The following is a 14,088-nucleotide window of genomic DNA, read 5'->3' on the forward strand; positions in this document are numbered from 1 at the left end:
TGCTGGGTATGAAGAGGGGAATTTTACATAATTCTAATAGTTGCGATTGGAGAAGCGTATTAAAATCTTGCAGTGACTTAAGATAAAAAAAAACAGAATGCAGGGAGATTAAAGAGATTGAGTTTAAGTGCACCATAGAAGTAACCACACTTTAGAACAGGGGTAGCCAACCCTGGTCCTCGCGAGCTACCAACAGTGCATATTTTCCAGGTCTCCTCACAGAATCACAAGTGAAATAATTGGCTTCACCTGTGGATCTTTTCAAATGTGTTAGTGAGTAATCAATACACCTGTGCACCAGCTAGGTGATCTGGAAAACGTGAACTGTTGGTAGCTCTCGTGGATAGAGGATGGTTATCCCTGCTTTGGAACATTTGGCTTTATATGCAACTAGCTGATGGTAGATCCGGGTAGACCTTAGATATTTACTGTTTTCATTTCCATCTCGCCAATCCAGTAACACATTATTCCTTCACCTCTATAGTAATACATCACTGCTATAGTAAGACATTACCTTTCCTCACCTGCTGTAGTAACACATTCCACTCCCTCACCTCCGTAGTAACACATTTACCTCCTTCGCCTGTGTAGTAACACATTTGACATTGCCCTCCTTCACCTGCCTAGAAAATACAATCCTTCCCTCACACCTGTAGTAACTTATTCCCCTCCCTCACCTCTGTAGTAAAGTAATATATTACCCCCGCTCACCCCTGTAGTAACACATTCCCTTCCTTCACCTCATAGTAACACATTTGACATTCCCCTCCCTCACCTGTGTAGTAACACATTTCCTCCCTCACCTCTAAGTAACACGTTCCCCTCCCTCACTATACAAATACGGGAGCCACACCAACTGATGTTTGACAGCACTTGGGGTGACAGTTGGTGTTTACTGAACTGTGCTGCAGCCATGATGAGACAGTCAGGCAGGACATTGCACAGGGGGAGGAAACATTTTAGCCCTTTTCACCCCCTTTGGAGTCAAATTTTGATCCCATCTTAGTGGGCACCTATGTTATGGAAGGAATATACTGCCCGATTTTCATGTTTCTAGGTCCAGGGGCTTGGGCTGAGCGTTGATGATATATATATTTCTCCTTTATCCACTAGGGGACACTGGAGGACTTCAAGACAGTGGGGTATAGACGGTGCTGAGTGGAGCTAGGCACTTTAAATTTAAATGAAGTGTGACTAGCTCCTCCCCTCTATACCCCCCTATAGGCCAGTATTAGTTTGTGCCCGAGTGGGAGCAGGTCACAAAAAAAGGATCTCTCCTGCTAGGGCTAGGACGCGAGGTCTTAGTTCAGCTGGCTCCCTGATTAGCAGGGCAGCCAGCTCAGCGCTTCAATAGGTGGCCCCACACGGCTCAGCCACCGGCGCGATGTTAGTACAGCTGGCTCCCTGATTAGCAGGGAAGCCAGTTTAGCGTGATCAGAGGCGGCTTCACATTCCACAGAGACGCGCCGACAGCTGCGCAGCCACCAGCACGTCTCTGTGTCAGTACAGCTGGCTCCTTGATTTGCAGGGAGCTGGCTTAGCGCTATCAGAGGTGGCCTCACAGACCCCCCCACAGAGCGCGCTGATTGCGGTACAGCCTCAGCGCATCTCTATCAGTACAACTGGATCCCTGATTAGCAGGGAAGCTGGCTTAGCACCACAGAGGCGGCTTCCTGTATGCACCGGCTCCCTGACAAGCACGGTAGCCGGTGTTTTCCCGGCATTAGGCGGCTCAGCAATAATGCACAAAGGCAGTATATACATATATATACAACAGTTATACTGGGTACACGCGCCAGTTTATAGTAACGGCGCTAGAATGCGGGGGGCGGAGCTTAGCTCCGACTTCCTCCTCCTGCCTCCCATCAGCCCCAGCGTGTCACTGCATGCAGTTTGCTGGCGGCCTTTACAGGGAGCGGCAGCGCTGGACAGCCTACACGGACCTGTATGTATCACAGCAGGGGTTTAGGCTGATGTAGACAGAGAGCATAATAATAATTAATCTTTGCCTGGCGCTCTGGCACTGCTAGGAGCGCTGTGGTGGGCAAGTGTGACTGTCTCCAATCTCTCTGTACCCCAGTATACTGTTTTTCTTACCCTGTCACTTAACCTCTTTGTGTTTTGTGTGGGGTCTGTATATAGCATGACTGGCAGGTCTAAGGCTTCGCAAAAGTTATTTAGCTGCAAAAAGTGTGGAGTAAAATTCACACAGGGACAGCCATCTACCTCCAGATTGTGTGACGGTTGTTATACGGATCAGCAATCTGCAGAGATGTCAGAACCACCGTCTTGGACGCAGGTTACATCTGTTATGTCCTCTCTCTCGGCTGAACTGGAGGCTTCTCGCAGAGAAAGAGAGGCTTATAGATCAGCTGCTACAGAGGAACCAGCATGGGCGAGATCCCTAGCTGTTTCTATGGAGGGGATTTCCAAAGCCATGACAATGGCGTCCGCTCCGCAGGTCTCTAAAAAGAGATTGTTACCCTCAGTCCTTCATTGGGATGACCCAGAGGAGGAGGATATGCCCGAATTAGAAGAGGGTGAATATGCCCCAGATTCGCCTAAAGAGCCTCTGGAGTCTGATCCTGAACAGGTATCAGAGGGAATAGAACCCTTGATTGCTGCAATACGACATGTGTTGCAAATACAGGAAGAGGACTCAGGTCCTGCAAAACAGTCTTTCTTAAGAAACAAAGACAAGCTACGGCTTTCCCTATATCGGAAGAGATGGATTCCCTTCTAACGACAGCCTGGGAACATCCAGATAAAAAGTTTCAGATGTCCCGGCGTTTATTATCTTTTTACCCTTTTCCAGCAGATAATAGAAAGGCTTGTGAAACTCCCCCTACGGTAGATTCATCTGTATCGCGATTGTCAAAAAAGACTACGCTCCCTGTTCCTGGAGTCACGTCTTTAAAGGACATGTCCGATCGGAGACTGGAGAGCACTCTTAAGTCCATTTACACCGCGGCAGGGGTGACTCTTCGTCCAGCGATAGTTAGCTGCTGGACTAACAAGGCTATCGAAATTTGGGCTAAGCAATTGGCGGACGGAATGAAGGATCAACTACCTATGGAGGAACTCATTCCGCTAGCAGAACAAATAGGTGAAGCGGCAGCTTACCTTGGGGAAGCTTCTAAGGATGTTTGTTCTATTGCTTCCAGAACTTCAGCTCTGGCAATTTCAGCACGGCGGGCGCTGTGGCTCAAAACTTGGCAGGCTGACGCGGAATCCAAAAAGGCTGTGGAAGCACTTCCTTTCACTGGACATGTACTATTCGGGGCAGAACTAGATAAATGGATATCTCAGGCTACTGGAGGTAAATCCACTTTTCTACCGTCTGCAGCTCCTCCACCTAGACGATCTTACTCAGGACCTTCGTTTCGGTCCTTTCGGGCCCCGGGTCGTTCACGTGGTCGTTTCAGAGGATCATCAACGTCCCGTGGTACCAGAGGTCGGGGTAGAACCGCAGCCACCAGAGGCTCGAGTCTACAGGAAGTTAAGTCCACTTCTAAACCCAGTGCATGATGGGCTTCCCTCTCACCTGGTCCTTCGACGTCGGCAGGTTTCGGTTCATGCATGTATCCGACTTCTGGCGAAGATGGTGGCAGCCTTCGAGGCTGTCCAGTACGGTCGTTTTCACTCCAGACCTTTTCAGCTAGATCTACTATCACAATGGTCGGGATCCCACCTGTTTCTTCACAAGAGAGTCCGGTTACAACCCAAGACTCAGATTTCCCTACTGTGGTGGCTAGTTCACCTTACGGAGGGAAAGAGATTCGGGGAGTGGGATTGGACACTTCTTACCACGGTTGTGAGTCTAAGAGGCTGGGGGGATGTAATTCTAGAGCATCACTTCCAGGGACGCTGGACAGCACAGGAAACGAGTCTTCCAATCAACATATTGGAATTAAGAGCAGTTTTCTATGCATTACGGATAGCAGCTCACTTTCTGAGGGGCCGAGCAGTCAGGGTCCAGTCCGACAATGCCACAGCAGTGGCATACATAAACAAACAAGGAGGCACCAGAAGTCGTGTGGCCATGAAGGAAGTCAGCAGGATTCTGATCTGGGCGGAAAGCTACGCAAGGTCGATTTCGGCAATCTTCATTCCGGGCATCGAAAATTGGGAGGCAGATTACCTCAGTCGTTAGGATGTACATCCAGGAGAATGGGCTCTACATCCACGGTGTTTCAACAGCTGGTCCAACAGTGGGGTCTTCCGCAGGTCAACCTCATGGCATCCAGGCAGAACCATCAACTGCCCCTTTACTGCTCTCGAACAAGGTTGCGGTGGCTGTGGATGCACTGTCAACACCATGGCGTTTCCAATTCATTTATCTATTTCCTCCATTTCCCCTTCTCCCTCGAATCCTTCAACACATCAAGAGGGAACAGGCCAAGGTCCTGCTGATAGCTCCGGACTGGCACCGCAGAGCTTGGTACTCCAACATTCAGCTCCTGTTGGTAGACAATCCGTGGCCCTTACCACTCAGAGAGGATCTGCTCCTTCAGGGTCCTTTACTCTATCCAAACTTAAAGCAGCTACGTTTGACGGCGTGGTTGTTGAAAGGGCCATCTTAAGACGTTAAGGGATACCTTCAAAGGTGATTCCTACGATGCTTAGAGCCAGGAAGGAAGTTACTTCCAAGCATTACCATCGTATTTGGAAGGCATATGTAACCTGGTGCGAACGTAGAGTTCTGCCTTCTATGGAGTTCAGTCTTCCCAGATTTCTGCTTTTTCTGCAAGCAGGTCTCTCAGCAGGCCTTCGGTTGGGATCTCTGAAGGTACAAATTTCAGCACTCTCGGTTTTCTTCCAAAAGAAATTGGCCATTACCGGACGTGCAGACTTTTCTGCAGGGTGTGGTTAGATTACAACCACCCTTTGTTCCTCCTACAGCTCCATGGGACTTGGACTTCGTCCTGTCTTTCTTGCAGTCTTCGCTGTTCGAGCCTTTGGAGTCGGTGGAATTGAAGTATCTTTCATGGAAGGTGATACTTCTGTTGGCTCTAGCTTCCGCCAGGAGGATGTCGGAGCTGGGAGCTTTATCATGTCATCCACCATATTTGATATTTCATGAGGATAGAGCTGCTACGCACCAGAATGGATTTTCTGCCTAAGGTGGTTTTCGGCCTTCCACATCAATCAACCTATTGTGGTTCCGGTTCTTCCACAGGATTATCCTTCTTGTAGATCCTTGGATGTGGTTAGAGCTCTTCGCATATATGTAGACAGGACGGCAGCCGTTCGCAAGACAGATACTCTCTTTGTTTTGTATGATGCTGCTTGTCCGGGTTGGCCAGCTTCCAAACAGACACTGGCTAGATGGATTCGTCTGACCATATGACAGGCGTATATGGCCTCGTCTAGGGAACCTCCATCTTCCATTACCGCACATTCCACTCGCTCAGTGGGTGCCTCGTGGGCGGCTGCTCGAGGCGTTTCTATGGAATCTCTATGCCGGGCAGCTACTTGGTCAGGACGGCATACTTTTGTTCGGTTTTACAGATTTGACACCTTTGCGACTTCTGCAGCGCAATATGGTCGGTCTGTTTTGCAGGGTTCTCAGCGCTTTCCCACCCGTGATGGGAGCTCTGGGACGTCCCCACTGTCTTGAAGTCCTCCAGTGTCCCCTAGTGGATGAAGGAGAAAACAGGATTTTGGTACTTACCGATAAATCCCTTTCTCTGATTCCACAGGGGACACTGGACGCCCACCCTGCGCTGTTCTTCCTGCCACACCTGTTATGCCTGTTGGCGACATGTTTGTCTAGGGTGATGTTATGAATGTTAGAGACATGTTTGTCGTCTCTTGTTTAATTCTATGTTACTTTCTTTTCACCTTTCAGTTGTTATGTGTACTTTCGCCTCCTCCTCTTCTGTCAATCTTTTTTCTCTACTCCCCTCGGGCACGGTTCTAATACTGGCCTATAGGAGGGTATAGAGGGGAGGAGCTAGTCACACTTCATTTAAATTTAAAGTGCCTAGCTCCACTCAGCACCGTCTATACCCCACTGTCTTGAAGTCCTCCAGTGTCCCCTGTGGAATCGGAGAAAGTGATTTATCGGTAAGTACCAAAATCCTGTTTTTATATTAAATTTTCAATCACAGCCTGCAAGCAGCAATCAAATTTTTTTCAAATACTCAAATCTCTTTCTTTAAAATATATCGATCCGATGAAAAATGAACAATCGCTTCACGCTTTAAAACACCGCTAGTTTTGTTGAGTGATTATAACAAACCAGCTCCTTATATCCACCATTTCAGATATACATTTCCTGTTACTCCTGACTGGTTTATTGGTTGGTTCAGAAATCTGAAACGAATTGTATAACATCTGCTACCAGCGTTTAGATTTTTTTAAAAACAGTCTTCCAGAACAATCGAAACACCTGAATAGTTTTAATCTATCGGCGCCCCCGTTGGTCTCAACATTTCCAGAGCTGGGATTGAATCAGTTCTATATGAAATATTCCTAGTTTTTAGAAAGAATTATTTTTGTTTGCACCCGAGATTTGCTCTAAAGAAATTCTAGGAAGATTTTCTCACTAATTGATAATTGGATTAAGGACAGATTACAAAAACCTGTGTGTTAGACATTAGAGTCCTCTCGTAATGCCAGTTAGAAGGAAGCTGGTTATTTTATAAAATAAGCTAAAAAGTTAATTTACTTAGTGTAAAACACTTCTGTAGACTTTACAAAAAACTTTTACCGTTCTATAAAAAAAAGTAAAGCTTTATTGAAGATACAAACTGATCTATTTACAGTATTCTGGGTCGGATGGTCCCCGTGCCTCCCTCGTTTTTCAAACCGGGCAATTGTTTATCAGTGCTCATCCCCCAATGCACCCTAATTCAGATGAATCTACAGTTCATGGTGGGAGGGTCATCGACAACCACTCGGCTTGTTTTTAAATCAAATGTCCCTGGTTTGTTTCCTCTGCCCAGAGACGCCGTGATTTTCTGCAGCTCATGTTGGACGCCCGAGACTCCTCTGTTGCCCATATGTCCGTGGATCATTTTGACATAGTGAACCAGGCGGACCTGGCGGCTCCGCAGAAAGGGAACACTGACGAGTCTAAGAAAACCAAAAGGCTCAACGAGGATGAGATATTAGGCCAGGCCTTCATTTTCCTTATTGCTGGCTATGAGACCACCTGCAGCCTGCTGTCATTTGTCACTTACCTTCTGGCCACCAACCCAGAGTGTCAGGAGACTCTTCTTAGAGAAGTGGATGAGTTTTCAGAAAAACACGTAAGTGTGACCGGGGTGTTGGGTGTTTGAGACTGGAGTCTAGAGCTGGTAATGAATGGAGGCCGTCTTGGTGACTAGAGCAGGGGTAGAGCTGAGGCCGACTTGGTGACTAGAGTTGGGATAGAACGGTGAGTGACTTGGTGACTAGAGCTGGGATAGAATGGAGGACGGCTTGGTGACTACAGCTGGGATGGAACGGAGGGCGACTTGGTGATTTTGGGCATGAATACTGTAGTAAAGGGGGCTTTGGTTAGGAGATTCTCACCTACTTTTTTTTCATAGGTCTATCCTATAAACTGTATCTACAAAACATTTCTGTTTGTTTCAGTGGGTTGGATCCTAGGGTTATGGACTGATTCTACTATCTGGAAGTTTTGTTTGCCCTGAAATTATCTAGTTAAAAACTTCAATGTCTCGCAATTTTATGTAAATGGAATATTTTAGGATTAGTAGGAAAATGGATGGTTCAGCGCCATCTCCTGCACTGGTAGCTATGAGCGATTATTTGAGACTGATCCCACAGAAAAAAAAAATTACATTTCTATTTAAATGGTTTTAGTTTTCAGTCTGTAATTTTAAAAACCTCACCATCCCCACAGGTGTAAAATCTCATCATACCACCAGAGGGAGTTAGTAGCCATGTCCTCCTACGCAATCTGTCCCTCCGTGCTTCTTAAACAAAGGGACCTGTCGTCTCTAAACCTCAATCCATGGGAACATGTCCAGCAGCCTGATATACAGTATTAAAGTACCCCCACCTGGAGCACTCTGGAGTGAGTTCTATGGCTCGTAAGTGAAATTTGGACAACAAGGACTTCAGCGCAATTTATTGAAAATAATTTATATATATATATATTACAAAGTCAGGAATCCACTGCACTTGCCACTCCCATCCCAGACTTGGGGTGCAAACCTGCACCTGTCTTGCCTTTAAAAGCCATAAGTTAGTTGGCAGGTGAGCTTTAAACCAGTTAACATTTTTTCAGTTTAATCTCTGTGATAGCAGCTACCAGGTTTCCATAAGTATGACAGATATAGGGGTATTCAATATGGAGCGAAAACTCTGTTTTTGCGATGTTTTTGCACCGATGACGTCATTTTCGCAGGTTTTGGTTTTACACCGTATTCAATTTCAAAGACTTTTCGCAGGTTCGAAAAGTCTTTGAAAAAAAATGGGGATAACTTTTCACCACTGAATAGGTGGTGAAAAAAAGTGCAGAATTGGGGCTTAGGGGTGCGGGCTTAAAAAAAATAGCCTGCACCCCAGGGAATGACATTTTAAAAATAACTGTGTCAAAAAAAGTAAAAAAAAAAAAATAGGGACACCCCAAAAAATTAATTAAAAAATTGGGGTGAAAAACAAAAAAGGAAAAAAGTGTTTAACAATAGGGAAATAGGTTCAGGGCAATTCTGCAAGTAAGCGGCAAGTGTTTTATAGAATAGGCTATTAGCAGCAGGTGTTTTCTACAATAGATTATTAGCGGCAGGTGCATAGTTGCAGAATTTTTAAAAACTTACTTTAAGGACATACAAATATGCTAGTACCCATTTTCATGTACCCCAAATTTGATGGGACCACTTAAAAAAACGAGAAAAATAACATAAGTGCTCTTCTGCAACACTTCTTCAATGTTGGGAAAAAAAACACCTGCTGTGGCTATTTAAATCCCCGACTTTCATTTGCAGGCTAAAACGGGGGTACCCATAGTGATTCCCCCATGTTTTTACAGTTTTAGGGGGTCCTACAATTTATTCCAGATAAATTTCATTTTTTTTTGCAGATCCCACTTCGCAGGTTCCCGTTTTCGTAGGTTTTATATTGAATACGGGGATAAAGCGGGCGCGCGCCCGATACTTTATCCCAGGAAAATCTCCGATGTGGAGCGAAAAGTCCAGCACAGACTTTTCGCTCCCATATTGAATACCCCTGATAGTGTAGGACCTGCAGAGAAATGGGGTCCCGTGATGTGGGCTGCAGGCTTAAATGCATTGATCAATCCATGAACCAAAACCCCATTATTTATGTATTTTTGTGAGTGATTTAACAATGGTGAGTGCGGAGTTTTCTGTGTTTTTTTTTAAATATATATTATATATATTATATATAATATATATATACACACATACACACACAGTGGGGCAAAAAAGTATTTGGAGAGCCACCGATTGTGCAGGTTGTTGCACTTTAAAAGATGAGAGAGATCTGTAATTTCCATCATAGGTTACACTTCAACTGTGAGAGACAGGATCAGAAAAAAAAAATCCGGAAATCACATTGTATGATTTTTAAACAATTTATTTGTATATTCTTGCGGAAAATAAATATTTGGACAATCAAAAAGTTTAACTCAATACTTTGTAAAGTAATCTCGGTTGGCAATTACAGAGGTCAAACGTTTCCTGTAGTTCTTGACCAGGTTTGCACACACTGCAGCAGGTATTTTCGCCCACTCTTCAATGCAGATCTTCTCTAGATGTGTCATGTTTTGGGTCTGTCGCCGGGCAACACGGACTTTCAACTCCCTCCACAGATTTTCTATTGGGTTGAGGTCTAGAGACTGGCTAGGCCAATCCAGGACCTTGAAATGCTTCTTTTACCTTGAAATGCTTCTTTTAGTTACCCAGTTACCCGGGCGGTGTGTTTGGGGTCATTGTCATGTTGGAAGACTCAGCCACGTTGCATCTTCAATGCTCTTACCAAGGGAAGGAGTTGTTTCTCCAAAATGTCACGATGCATGGCCCCATTCATCCTCTCCGTAATACGGATCAGTCATCCTGTCCCCTTTGCAGAAAAGCATCCCCTAAGCACCCCCATACTTCACAGTGGGTATGGTGTTTTTGGGATGCCACTCATCATACTTCTCCCTGCGAACACAGCGTGTGGAGTTTATACCAAAAACTTATATTTTGGTCTCATCTGACCACATGACATTCTCCCAATCCTCCTCTGGATCATCCAGATGGTCACGGGCAAACTTTAGACGGGCCTGGACATGTGCTGGCTTAAGCAGGGGGACCTTTCGGGCGCTGCAGGATTTGAATCCATGACAACGTAGTGTGTTACTAATGGTAACCTTTGTGACTGTGGTCCCAGCTCTCTTGAGCTCATTGACTAGGTCCCCTCGTGTAGTTCTGGGCTGATCCCTCACCGTTCTCAAGATCATTGATACCCCACGAGGTGAGATCTTGCATGGAGCCCTTGATCGAGGGAGAATGTCAGTGATCTTGTATTTCCTCCATTTTTTAATAATTGCGCCAAAAGTTGATCTCTTCTCACCAAGCTGCTTGCCTATTGTCGAGTAGCTCATCCCAGCCTTGTGCAGGTCTACAATTTTGTCCCTGGTGTCCTTAGACAGCTCTCTGGTCTTGGCCATGGTGGAGAGGTTGCAGTCTGACTGTTTGAGGGTGTGGACAGGTGTCTTTTATACAGTTAACCAATTCAAACAGGTGCCATTAATACAGGTAACGAGTGGAGGATAGATGAGCTTCCTAAAGAAGAAGTAACAGGTCTGTGAAAGCCAGAATTCTTGCTGGTTGGTAGGTGTCCAAATATTTATTTTCCGCAAAAATATACAAATAAATTGTTTAAAAATCATACAATGTGATTTCCGGAATTCTTTGTTCTGATTCTGTCTCTCACAGTTGAACTGTACCTATGATGGAAATTACAGACTTTCTCATCTTTTAAAGTGCAACAACCTGCACAATCGGTGGCTGTCCAAATACTTTTTTGCCCCACTGTGTATATATGTGTGTGTGTGTGTGTGTGTGTGTGTGTGTGTATATATATATATATATATAATTTTCATATTGTGGCACTGTTGCAAAACAAATCATTTGAATAGCATTACATTTGCCGAGTGTGTCCTCCATTGTGGTCAACAACAGTTTCCATTCGAAGAACAACATTCTTAACATGTCAGCTGGAATAGCTGTTACACCACGTCCAAACTTGTCATTTCAGATCTGACAGAGTATTTCGTCCTTCCCGTTACACCTGGTTCTTTAAACATAAAAAAAACACGACCAAAAGGTCGCATGGAGTGAGGTCCGGTGATAGGAGTGGCCTAGATGTCTGAAAGTAGAAGCCGATAACCTATTTTTTGGATAAAAGGTTTCCTTAGCAATGGTAGCGCTTTACACGTGATTTACATCTACACCTGGTGACCATTTAGAATTAATATTTTCTTTCAATAAATGTCTAGGGCGTCCTCGAAAGTACCTGATGTCCACATTTCTCCTCTTTACGAGCTTTCAAACTCGCCCCAGAGTGCTCTAAGTATGGATACTTTAATTTTAACAGCCATGTATATCGGAAAACTGATGTTTTCAAATGTAAAACTAACTCAATAAAGAGATCCCGGTTGCTATTCCTGCAGGAAAGCGTGGACTACAATACGGTACACAATCTTCCGTACTTGGGCATGGTGATCTCAGAGGCTCTGCGCATGTACCCCCCTGTGTTCAGGTATGTTCCCATTCGGTGGTATGTCTCAAGCTTCTGCAGTCGTTCAGGATTTTGCTTTTTATTTATTTTTTATTTTTTATATTTTTGGACTAATGTCGACCGATACACAAAGTCTGTTTTTGTCGTCTCTTGATGTCTAGATTTGCCCGTGAAGCTAATCACGATTACACAGTTATGGGGTGCAAGATACAGGCTGGTACGTTGGTGGAGATACCCGTTGGGTGTATACAGAATGACCCCCAGTACTGGCCGGAGCCAGAGAAATTCCGACCCGAGAGGTAACGTAACCACTAGAGCATCTGCACGTCCTTCTTCTGTCTGAGCCTGTCGCCCTTGTTCTGTATGATATTTATGGCTTGTAATGATGGCTGGTAACGTGTCCCAAATATGTTGTACCCGGGTCTAAATAAATACCAGTAACTAAAGCTTGCGACACATTATGAAGGTGATTATCAGCTGCATTTAGCGAATGGTTCCCCCCCGGTTATCGCGCATCTTTAAAGGAAAACGGGGCTTTGGGGGGAGATGAAAGGAAGACGGTAAATAATGGAATTGTACTCAATGAAGCAGACTTACTAATAATATAATTAGTAAATATAGAAAAATATTTTTATACATTTAATGCTTAATGTTCACAGTAGACAAATGCAAAGGGGGAAATATTGGGTTCAAGTTACATTCATTTGGTTTTTTTACAGATTCACCGCTGAAGAGAAGCAGAAGCGTCACCCGTTCTCCTATCTCCCATTTGGGGCAGGACCCCGCAGCTGTATCGGGATAAGACTCGCCATCTTGGAAGCTAAAATCACCTTGTTCCGGGTCCTGCAGAGGTTTCGTTTTGAAAATTGTCCCCAAACTCAGGTAACACTTCTCTATAACCCGCTGTGTCTGGTCTCTCTACAATAGGGGTGGGCAATAAGCTGGGATTTGTAGTTCAACAACAGCTGGAGGGACGCTTATTTGCCCACCACTGGGACTACAACCATCCATTACAGGCAATAGCGCCATCTGGTGGCTGTGCAAAAGTATTACACAAAGTGCCACAGGCCTGCACATAACTTTTAAATAAAGCTGAAAAGTCCAGACATCTATATGTATTTATAGGTATATTTATATAATGTGGGATGTTTTTCTCTAGCGCAATGTATAAACCGCTTGGTTAGTATAAATCTTACAGGGCTGCTCCAACAGATAAGAACTGTAAATAATCTATAAACAAAAACAAATCTGCCTGTCCCCTCTGCAGATCCCACTCCAGGTCACCGCCGTGTCCATGCTGAGGCCTAAAGATGGAGTGCACGTAAAAGTCGTGGCTCGCTAACACCTCCCCTACCGATCACGCCAACCGTGGCTCTACATCAAGACCAACCCCTCCCGGCAACACCACAAATTATGTGATCACCTATAATTGGATCTGCGGGTCTAACCTGCAGGAAGGGTGATAATCGGCCCTTTCTCAGGACTCTCGCCAAACATGGAGACATCGGCTTTTCTGCAGCATTCACGTAGTTCACTGTAATTCTATTAGCCAAAAATCTTTCCCTGTGAGTCAAAAACAGCCGCCCCAGGCTAATTAGGGCGCCTCAGTGATCCTCTTAGCAACCAACGTGTCTATAACCAAATATAATACATCATTATTACATAAGCCTGGACCTGGCATCACTCTCCTACTGCCTCCCCCCTAACCATACTGGTCCTCCTCTCCGGGTGGGCTGTTCCATCTCTGTCGCTGCGGTGGGAGCTGTTGGGGGAAGGGTGCGCATCGCATGCAGGAGACAGTAGATAATCGGTGTCCCATTCACTGTATTATCAATACAGCATAGTAATTAGGACACTGATTCAGGGATGTGCCCAATGTCGATTTTTTTTTTTACACAGATCAATTTTTTGGCTACTGCGCACGCACAGCGATTCTTACAGGACCCATTCACAAAGTGAGTGACAGGTAGCCAGCGTTTTGGGGGAGGTCAGAAAAACGCAGCGTGTCTGACCGTTTAAACGCCGTTACATGGGCGTGCATAAATTAGCCATCGCCATCTCCTACGCAACACGAGAGCTCTCTGCGTGTCAGGAGAGACGCTGTTTTGGAGGTAGGTCAGACTTGCTGCATGGCTGGTCAATGTGCGTCGATGTTACAGGCATTTACGCTGGTATGTGACGTTTGACACTGATGAGAAGGCAGCGGAGGGCGTCCCTGTACTTGGGTAAGCTTTGGAACTAAGCATATTTTCGCAGCTGCGGTCCGTGTGAAATCACAGTATTAGCGTCCATTTCTAAATTGGGGCCAACTGTATATACGTTATTAAAACTGGAAGGTGTGTAAAGTAATTTTCAGCACATTTTAACTAGGGGTGTGCACCGGCC

The 14,088-nt window shown here is 45.2% G+C and overlaps 1 protein-coding gene across 2 annotated transcripts in view; it reads left to right on the top strand.

The window, feature by feature from the left end:
* Positions 1-13,854, top strand: part of LOC148443150 (thromboxane-A synthase-like) — a 42,161-nt gene extending 28,307 nt beyond the window's left edge. Inside the window, exons 10-14 of one of the 2 annotated variants that reach the window (XM_088463154.1) lie at positions 6,951-7,256; positions 11,636-11,724; positions 11,865-12,002; positions 12,423-12,585; positions 12,971-13,854. In XM_088463154.1, the coding sequence (XP_088319280.1) occupies positions 6,951-7,256; positions 11,636-11,724; positions 11,865-12,002; positions 12,423-12,585; positions 12,971-13,045 (771 nt within the window). In that variant the 3' untranslated portion in view covers positions 13,046-13,854. The remainder of the gene's footprint in view (positions 1-6,950; positions 7,257-11,635; positions 11,725-11,864; positions 12,003-12,422; positions 12,586-12,970) is intronic. The other variant, XM_088463155.1, reaches the window with a different exon arrangement.
* The last annotated feature ends 234 nt before the right edge of the window (positions 13,855-14,088 follow it).

The sequence above is a fragment of the Taudactylus pleione genome, unplaced genomic scaffold (assembly GCF_031769625.1).
Source record: "Taudactylus pleione unplaced genomic scaffold, aTauple2 ptg001329l, whole genome shotgun sequence".
NCBI lineage: Eukaryota > Metazoa > Chordata > Amphibia > Anura > Myobatrachidae > Taudactylus > Taudactylus pleione.